This window comes from Sorghum bicolor, chromosome 1, assembly GCF_000003195.3.
Source record: "Sorghum bicolor cultivar BTx623 chromosome 1, Sorghum_bicolor_NCBIv3, whole genome shotgun sequence".
Lineage (NCBI taxonomy): Eukaryota > Viridiplantae > Streptophyta > Magnoliopsida > Poales > Poaceae > Sorghum > Sorghum bicolor.
The window spans coordinates 62,894,399-62,904,888 of record NC_012870.2 but is presented as its reverse complement, the minus strand read 5'-3'; the positions used below and the strand labels follow the sequence as shown (position 1 = coordinate 62,904,888).

At 40.5% G+C, this 10,490-nt stretch overlaps 1 protein-coding gene across 1 annotated transcript; it reads right to left on the bottom strand.

Annotated features, from left to right (window-relative positions):
* LOC8077059 (serine/threonine-protein kinase RIPK) lies at positions 264-6,079 on the bottom strand. The gene is made up of 3 exons (XM_002465106.2): positions 5,257-6,079; positions 2,997-3,133; positions 264-1,208 (listed from the first exon to the last, which is right to left on the bottom strand). The coding sequence occupies exons 1-3, from the start codon at positions 5,879-5,881 to the stop codon at positions 525-527; spliced, it is 1,446 nt and encodes a 481-aa protein (XP_002465151.1). The 5' UTR covers positions 5,882-6,079; the 3' UTR covers positions 264-524.

Below are 10,490 nucleotides of genomic sequence, written 5' to 3'. Positions count from 1 at the left end.
CACTGAAAACCAAAAAGTTTTCAAGATTCTCCGTCACATCGAATCTTGTGGCACATGTATGAAACATTAAATACAGACGGAAACAAAAACTTATATACAGTTTAGCTGTAATTCACAAGACGAATCTTTTGATCTTAGTTAATCTATGATTGGATAATATTTGTCACAAACAAACGAAAATGCTACGGTACCGAAAACTTTTTACTTTTCGAAACTAAACAAGGCCTAAACTAAAAAAACATCGAAGAGCATGGAGTAAAAACGAGAGAGAGAGAGGCGCCAAGCCAATAGTAGAAATTAACGGAAAAAAAGAAACAAAGGAATTACAGCCTTACAGCAGGGGTACGGTGCAAGTGCAACCCTGAACAAAGGCAGTGCAGACAATAGTTGTATCATCTACCATTATACGACTACACCTCTCTTGTTTTTTCTCTCTCTTTTATACACACAAAAAAAGCAGCAGTAACAAGCACTGTTAAAAAAACAAAAACCCTATAGTTAGGTCGCGCCACACTACCCTGCTGCTACGCTTTTCCCTGTCCAGCTCCGGCCGCAGTAGGCATGTGCCACTCCCAGAACTCCTCGCTCTGTCCCGGCGCCCGCCTCCTAACGGCCCTCTTCGGGTTCGGCGACCTGGGCGCCGCCGCCGCCGCTTTCTCGTGCCGCCGCGCCTTGTCTCTCTCTCTCCGGTCGCCGCCGCCGCCGTCGCTTCTCCGTGTCGTCCTCTCCTTCCTCGCCGCCTCGTCCACGCACGCCGCCGCGGGCACGTCGTCGTCGGTGGCCGTGAGCAGCGGCTCCAGGTCCTGCACGACGCGGGACATGTCCGGTCGGTTCTTGGGGCTACCGCTGAGGCACTGGTACGCGACCATCGCCGCCCTGTGCGCCGCCGCGGCGGGGTACTTGCCCTCGAGCGCCGGGTCCATGACCCTGGCGAGCCTGTGCGGGTCCTTGAGCCACCCGCGCATGTGCTCCACCAGGTGCTGCTCCCGGCTGGGGCGGGCCTTGTCGACGGCGCGGCGGCCGGAGAGGATCTCCAGCAGCACCACGCCGAAGCTGTACACGTCGCTCTTCGCCGTCAGGTGGCCCGTCAGGATGTACTCCGGCGCCGCGTACCCGTGCGTGCCCATCACCCGCGTCGACACGTGGGTGTCGTCCCCTTCTGGCCCGTCCTTGGCTAGCCCGAAGTCCGAGAGCTTCGCCTCGTAGTCCTGCAGAAATTTCCAATTCGTTTGTTAGTCATCTTTCCGTATGTAGTATATAGGAAAAAGTCTACTTTAGTCCCTCAACTTAGTCTAATTTTCATCCCTTAACTTTAAAACCGGACAAAATACATACCTCAACTTTTAAACCGTGCACATTACATCCTTGACCTGGTTTTAAAAGCGGTTTTACCTTTTTCTTTTTATTTATTTTGGCTGAATTTTTTTGAAAAATCACAGTAAATCACATAAAAATCATAAAATAGAAAACTCAATTTTGTTGGACTTCAGATCAGTAGATCTACACATTGAATATATAATATAGTATGTTCTAGTATAAATTTTTTTGATGCATTCTTAGATCTATGTTTTTCTGTAATTAATTAGACTAATTATAGCTACATTTTTTATGGTCTAATTGTGATGAAATTTATATGGCAAGCTAATTATTCTATGTTTGATTTATAGTAAAAATTTTATACTCATTGAATCATGTATTACTTAGTTATAGATTTATTTAGGTTTATGCTTGTTAAATTATAATAAATGTATAACTAAGTTATACATGATCTAATAAGTATGAATTTTTTTACCATAGTTTAAACAAATAATAATTAGTCTAACATAAAAAAATTCACCACAATTGGACCATACAAACTATAGCTATGAATTATTCTAATTAATTATAGAAAAATTGTTCTAAAGCTACAATAAAAATTTAAAGCATACTATTATATGTTCACTATGTAGATCTACTCATATGGAGTCCAACAAAATCAGATTTACGATTTTATGTGATTTACTATAATTTTACAAATATTCAACCAAAATATATAAAAATAAAAAAGATAAAACTGCCTTCAAAACCGCTCATAACCATGTCAGGGACGTAATATGCATGGTTTCAAAAATTGAGGGATGTATTTTACCCGATTTTAAAGTCTAGGGATGAAAAATAGACTTTTGCGAAAGTTGAGGGACGTAAATTGGACTTCTTCCTAGTATATATGCATACTGGGCTGAACTTAGAGCATAATAGGGCCCATCTTTAGACCCAACTACTAAAAGTGTTGCTGGGCTGCAGCTAGGCCAATAGGGCAATGTGCCTTTATTTTTTTCTTTTTTAATTAAAAAAAAAATAAAACCTGTGATGACACCTGAAGTCTGAAGACGACTTGCTGCCTTTGAATTGAATGAAGAAACTAAAGTACAGGAGCAATTCAAAAAGGTGTGCCTCGAACCATCCTTGTCTGTTTTGCCTACTTTCCTTGGGGGTTTCCCTTTTCAATTTCCTTTTTTTGGAGGAACAAAAAAAAAGTAGTATGAAAGGACGAGTGGAACGATCAATGGTGCGGTGGGAAGCAAAGGAAAAAAAGAGGGCTCTGATTTTGTCAGCCCTCCTTCTACAGCCACAAGTGGCGCCGCCGCTGCCGCCGCAGTTGAAAAGAGTAGCATAGCGGAGCTGGTAATAAAGGGTTTACTAGTAGTAGGAACGTAGTACGACGATGTGCATACCAAGTCAACTACGGGCACGCATCAACATAGGTACGGTTGATCGCTTTGAAGTTTGTTGTTGATTCATTCATGCCAAGTCAACCTATATATTACTCCAGTCATCAGTGGTCATTGCTAGAACAAGTAGCTAGGGTATGTATATATACAGCTTTTTAATTTCCTTTTTTTCCTATCAAAAAGAAAGGGAAAAAAATGGTTGGCTGAAGAAATTTCTTGTGTGGAGAGAAGAGAATAGCAGCATGGAGATTAAATAACAAATTAAAAAAAAGGTACAATACGTACCGGGTCGAGCAAGATGTTGGAAGTCTTGAAGTCGCGGTAGATGACGGGTTTCTCGTGGTTGTGAAGGAACGCGAGGCCCCTGGCGGCGCCCACCGCGATGTTGAGACGCGTTGCCCACGACAGCACGGGCGGGAACTCTGCAACACACGCATGCATATCAGCAAGGAAGATCATTATCTATTAACTGTTACATATCACATGCAGAATAAACAATAGAGAGAAGTGAACCAACATGCTACAATATGCATATGGTGCAGCAAAATCTTTTTTTTTTATTTTGCATTAGTACATGCGGTGACCGTACTACAAATGGACCGGCATGGATGGGATCAGTTAGAGCGAGAGACAGGCACGGCAGCATTCGTCAGCAATTTAACTAATACAGTACCTAAATATGACTAATCCATTATATTCAGCATGATTGGCTAGCTGCAATTTAACATTGTTGATCGATCGATATTGCTTTGTCAACTGCCATGTCCCCGTGCGGCTAACATAGTAGCATGTACGTATATCTACAGTAGGTCAGTAGTGCATAATTAAACTACCCAATAAACTATAGCAGCGCCAAACGCAAAAGCGTGCACTACACTCATATATGCACAGACTTCATCCATTCTAATGAGTTATAAATTAAAGTTATTTTGGATTTATTTTAAGTCAGTCTTATCTAGTTTTGACCAAAGCTTATATCTAGCTTGATGGTCGTAAATATATAAAGTTATTTGATATATCTTATTGGCATGCATCCACACGATCGATAAATAAGTTTACCTCATTTGAGATATTTGGATATGTTTTTTCTATATAAATTAATTATAGTAGAATTTATGTATATCTACCGTGCGTTCGATAAGTCATTTCAACGAGGGTGGTTGTGGACTTGACGACTCGCACGGTTTTCGATCGAGCCAGCACTCCAGCAGAGTGTAGTAGTTAGCCGGACATGAAAGAAATTGGAGCGTACTGTACATATACTAGCTAGCTAGTACGTAGTACAAACAAGTGTTAAACTTTGATTAATATTCATTCACCGTTATGCATCCGCCCACTCGCGTGTTCATCTTTTCAACCACAAACTAATAAAGCCGCAAGGAAACCAAGGGGCCCATGGCAACTAGGAGTGCATTAGTATTAACAAAGTCAACAGTCTCATGCAAGACTGGTCAACCACCTAGCTTGGGTAGTTTGGTCAATATCAATTGGTCTCCCTTTCTAGGCCTAGCCTAGTAGGCTCTTTCAGACAGTGTTTTTGTTGTTGTTGTTTACCAGCTAATGAAATCCGATCCATGATCAGTTGTTTTTGTTAGTGCGGGCTAGCTGGAGCACGTTGTACACACGTACACATTGCAAATTGCGTAGACGATGGATGCGCCATATGGATGGATGGATGCAGAAAGCAGCTATATAACTAGCTAAAGCACAGCACACACCCACTGGCCTGGATCGTCCACCGTACCCCATCGCGCGCGTTTCCGTTGACAGCAACGTGGTAAAAAACAATTAGCTGTCTACTAGCTAGCAGTAAGCTGTGCACATGTACATGTACAAGCCAAAATGTATATACGTAGTAGTGCAGTAGAACTAAGGCCTTGTTTAGATGCACCCAAAAACCCAAAACTTTATAAGATTCCCCGTCACATCGAATCTTACGGCACATGCATGAAGTATTAAATATAAATAAAAATAAAAACTAATTACACAGTTTGTCTTTAAATCGCGAGACGAATCTTTTAAGCCTAGTTACTCCATAATTAGACAATGTTTGTCAAATAAAAACGAAAGTGCTACAGTGTTAAAATCTAAAAGTTTTTGGATCTAAACAAGCCCTAAGCGAAGATATATGCTGATCTCTAATCATTTAGGTGATATATATGCATGTGGCTCCAAAAGTAAGCCTAGTTTGTCAGCTTGCCGGCCTATTTACGGTGATATAATCGATCCATTGTCTGCTGACATGGCACGCATGGCCCAACTAATAATAACTAGATATATAAGTACTAGTTGTTCATATACAGTATACAGTATGATGCTATTTTTATGCCAGTACGCAGTACTCTGAAAAACAGTAGCATGTAGGCACGAACTAATTTAAGAATTAAAACCAAGTATGTGCAGTATATATGCGTAAATCAATAACAAACGGATGATAAACTTAACGAGTGTATAAAGTACTGTTATATTACTAATTAACCGGCATGCATGCATATATGCAGTAGAGATTAGATAGACAAAAAATAAATAGTAAAAAACTACTCACTCTTGAAGAGGTGGTTCTCGAGGCTCCCTTTGGGCATGTACTCATACACCAGCAACCGGTGCTCCTCCTCGCTGCAGTACCCGACGAGCTTGACGAGGTTCCGGTGGCGGAGCTGGCCGAGGAAGATGACCTCGGACAGCCACTCCTTGTGTCCCTGCGTGCCCTCGGGGTCCCACAGCTTGACGGCGATCTGCTGCGCGCGGAGCCCCGGCTTGGCGCCCTCGGCGACGGCGCCGCGGTAGACCGGGCCGAACCCCCCCTCGCCGAGGAAGTTGCTGTCCACGAACCCCTGCGTCGCCGTCTTGAGCTCCCCGACGGTGAATACCTGCAGGTTCGACCCCACCAGCGACACCGACAGGTCCTGGTCGGAAGCCACGCTCATCACGTCCGTCAGAGACAGGCGCTGGTGCTGCAGCCCCGTCGTCGTCGCCGGCGACGGGGACGGGAACGACGACGGGGCCGGGGACGGCGCCCGCCCCTGCGGCGTCGTGCTGCGTGGCTGGACCTTGTTTCGCCTGCTCCCCGCCGCGGCGCCGCCGAGGCAGCCGCGGAAGAGGAACTGCCACGCTGACACCGGCTTCTGCTTCAGCTGCTGCGACTTCTTCTTGGACGACGACCTCGCCATCGATGATGGTTTCTACTAGAAGGCGCGCGCGTGGTGGTGGTGGAGGAGTTGAGAAAATGAGGAGGAGATGGAGGGGGTATTTGTAGAGGCAGGCCGGCCGGCGAAGTAGCTAGCTACCAACCATGCCGAATAAATGGACACGGGACGAGACGACGGAGGAGGAGCAGGCAGCAGCAGCAGCAGACCGCTTCTTCCCACTTGCATTGGCTAGGCTAGCTAGCTGTACCGGTAACACGGGATGGGGAGCCGCGTTGGATGGATCGGCTTCCATTCCGAGCCAATTCCACAGCGGATGACATGTCGCCGCGTTGACCGTTGACTTGACAGCTCAACGCCCTCTATTTTTTTTTTTGTCCTTCCTGCCTCCACAGCCCCATTTGTATGTACAACACTTTTTCTTTTTTCCTTTAAGGCATTGTTTAGATCGTGAAGTTTTTTGGACTTGATTACCGTAATATTTTTGTTTTATTTGACAATTAGTGTCTAATCATGAACTAATTAAGCTCAAAAGATTCGTCTCGCAATGTACATACAAACTGTGCAATTAGTTATTTTTTATCTTTATTTATTGCTCCATGCATGCATTCAAAGATTCGACGTGATGGGACAAAAAGAAAAATTTTGAGAACTAAACAGGGCCTAAATCTGTTGACGCGGCTAAAAAACCATCATGTTTTCTTTAGCAAAAGACAATGCTCCTCCCTCCTTTCTAAATCATATATATATCACTTTGCTTTGGCTAAACTAAAGTGAAACTTATTATCTAATTTATACTAAGTTATAGAGAAATACACAAACAGTTAGATCATCAAAATAGTTTTTCATTACACCCACTAAAAAACATGCATTGACAATGCATTTTTGTTTAATATTATAATCTCCTTGTATTTTTTTTTAAAAAAATAGATAAATTTGGCTTAGACCAAACTAACTTGAATTATTGACCTATAATTTGGGACATGGGAAGCAGTAAAAAATAGGACCACATTTAGCATTTAGTCATTCATTGTTGATCTTGTTCTATGGAGACTATGCTCATCAGCTTGATGATGACAAAGTATCCATTACCCAAGATGGTTAATATAATAAGCAACACTATGAGCTCAGTTCATAGCTAGAATATAAATGTACTGTGCTACATATGTACTACTCCCCGTTATAAAAAAAATTGCTATGAAACTCGTGTTGGTCAAACTTTTTAAAGTTTGATTAGGTTTGTAGAAAATATTAGCAGCATTTATATCTCTAAATGAGTTTATTATAAACATATATCCAATGATCTATGCAATGATGCTAATTGTGTATCATAAATGTTAATATTTCTTAATATATATTCGTCAAAATTAAAAGTGTACGTTTGAACTCTCGGGAAGCAAGAATGACACATTTTATGGGACCTAGAGAGTAGTAAATTTATCTTAAAATTGTTACTACCCTCCATCCAAAAAACATAACTAAAAAATAGGATTATTAGTTTGACACTAGAATCCTTTTTTTAATTGCATTTTTTGTTATGAAAGTAGTAACAATTTTATCACATAATTTTGTATGGGAAGTTGAAAACTGAGATATAGTAGCCATTTAGGTTTGAATATGTTGCCAATGACAACAATGCAATTCACACGCATAAGCAACATGGACTTGAAAGGGAAGTGCATGTCATCGTTAAAGAACAGAGATCCTTGAGGACGCGTGTGGCGCATGGATTGCCATGTGCACGCACGTATAGTATAGTAATAAGCTTGTGAGAGAAGCGAATAATGAGAGGTTGCCGTTTCTTTATGCCCAACCTAAAAAAGGAGGCGAATTAGGTTTTTGCAGGGGACAAGCCAGAACGTGTTGATTTTTTGCAGGTTCTAACTTTCTATCGATCTCTCTAGTGTAAAGCATCCGTGAAGCTATAGGGGTTTGCCGCCATTTAGGCCTTGTCTAGTTCGCGATTTTTTTCAACTACTGTAGCACTTTTATTTGTATTCGACAATTATTGTCTAACTATATATGGACTAACTAGACTCAAAAGATTCGTCTCGAAATTATAGATAAACTATACAATTAGTTATTTTTATCTATATTTAATACTCTATGCATGCGTCTAAAGATTCGATGTGATGATAGAAAATCTTGAAAATTTCTGGGAACTAAACAAGGCCTTAATCCTTCATTTCATTTAATGTTATAGGAACAGAGTAGTGCTAGGAACCAATCCAAATCAGCTAGGGTTTGGCTTCCATGATTTCTAGTAAACAAAATGATTACGAAGACTCCTCACACGTACAGCCGTACAGGTGAGGTGCAGCACGATCACCGGCCAAATGCCTCCTCGCTCGTTCCGTTATTTTGCTTTGCCATTTTTGAAGGTGACCCACCTCAACTGCTCTGCTAGTTTGAAGAGGCCAAATTTATGTAATTTCATTCGTGCTACGTTTTTTTATCCATCGGATCATGCTATGCTATGCATGCACTTATCCCTCATAAAATGGATTATCTTTACTTCCTCTCTACTCAATCTTTAACATACATCCCTCTCAAATGAATTATCTTTACTTCCTCCCTATTCAATCTTTAACATACATTACCTATTTAAATACTCTATAACCTCTATTCATTAGTAATAAAGCTACCAATTATACTCTTGATGTTTCTAATTATTGTGATGTTTTCTAGGATTTATCTTTTTTTTTTAATTTCTATCTATGTCATCTTATGAGGATTAAGCCTTATTTTGGCATGGCTTCTACAAGCTCCAGCTCTATGCTACATTTCAAATAAACTATGAGCTGGTTGATGCTAGTTTTGATGTGGAGGCTTCATTGAGGACCTCCAATTAGTATGACGAGATGTGTTGTCTGTGGGTCTTAAATTTATATTAGGTGAAAACCTAAACTTAAGTTATGTAAGCTCTTTTTAGACCCGTTTATGTGACATCAAGAATCTATATTTTGGCTTTCAACTTTGATGTTATTAGATCTTGTTTGTTATGTAATCTTTTATCCACATGCTAAGTTGAAGGTCTCAAGAATATTTATCTTTTATTTTTAAATTTTTTCTTTTGTATTTTATTAGAAAAATAGATTCTAGGTCCAAGATGGCTCCACGACATTTAAGATATATGGTTTAATTAGCTAGATCAAACAATTATATGTGTAGTAGTATTTTTCTTATAAACTCACAGAGTGCTAAAAAGACCATCAATATTAATATATCATAATATTTCAGTCAAAATGTAGAAACTTATCTAAAATAACAACTTACAAAATTTACTGTCAAGGAGTATTAATATAATTAAATGTGAATTGTCATTGATGTGTGCAGTTTGTTAAAGGATTGTTTTTTTCATGATCTATAAACTATTAACTTAGAATAATGTTTCATTCAAAATGTATGCATGTTTACTTCGCGTATACGGTGGCACTTGCACATAACATTTTTAATTTAACAAGGGTACAAGTATGAAACTTGGAAACATAGTATATTGTACTATTATGATTATTGAATTATTTAGTACAATAGCTTATACCAGTATTTTTGATATATATTTGAGGAGTATTTTATGTTTTTATAATAGTAGAAGTGGATAATTTGGATATAAATTAAAGGTGGTTGCTTTATATTATCATGCATAATGACATTGTAGATAACTTAGGGAAAATTTAGAGGTTACTAGGAAATGCATAATGACATTTGTGGATAATTTAGGGTAAATTTATAGGTTACTAGGAAATATGGGTAACTAGATGTAAACCTAAAATTATGTTCAATTATCTTTTATAATAGTAGAGATGAATAATTTAGATATAAATTTAAGGGGTTATCTTATGTATTGGTCATAATGATATATGTTAGTAACTTTTTGGAAGTAGAATATATCCAATTACTATTGTTGGTAATGATGATTAGAATGTTTTTTCTAGTTCTGGTTCAATCATAACTTACTATCGAGACGAGATATAAAAAACTTAGCTATTTAGGTTCTTTTGTGGTATACATGTTCATCTGGGTTTAGGAACGGTACAGTATGTCTTGGCATTGTTGACCTCCTTGTCCTCCTAGTTGATGACCTTGTCGCGAGGCTCCTCCCTCGCCTAGATGTGCCTCCTCCTCTTTCTCAAGGACTTCAGCGTCTTGCCCTTTGGCTCCGGGGACCCACCTACCATGCAACACTCGCTTGACCACCTCGTCGCATGTCAAGGTGCTTGACCTATATGCAATGCAGCAATGGCCTCGATCTCATTCTCGAGTGGCACAAATACCTTGTGCATCACCATTGTGCCATCCTAGCTTCTTCCTCCTCTCTCTGCCTCCTCGTAGGTGGATGCCCGATCCATCGTGCCCGCAAGGCACTTGACCTCACCATTCTGATGCTCAACGACAGGGAGGACATAGGCATCATCTGATCATCGGCTAGCACAACCACTTCTTCGGCTGTGCCAAGGATACCTACCCCCACGGCAGCGGCCAGGGCAACCACTACCGGAGCTACAATGACAAGAGCTCTGGCTCTACCTCCCACGGCACCCACATAGCCGTCACACTTGGAGATGGAGAGAGAAAAAGAGAGAGAAAAAATGAAGAAGAAATAAAAAAATCTAAATATATTCTGCTGACAAGA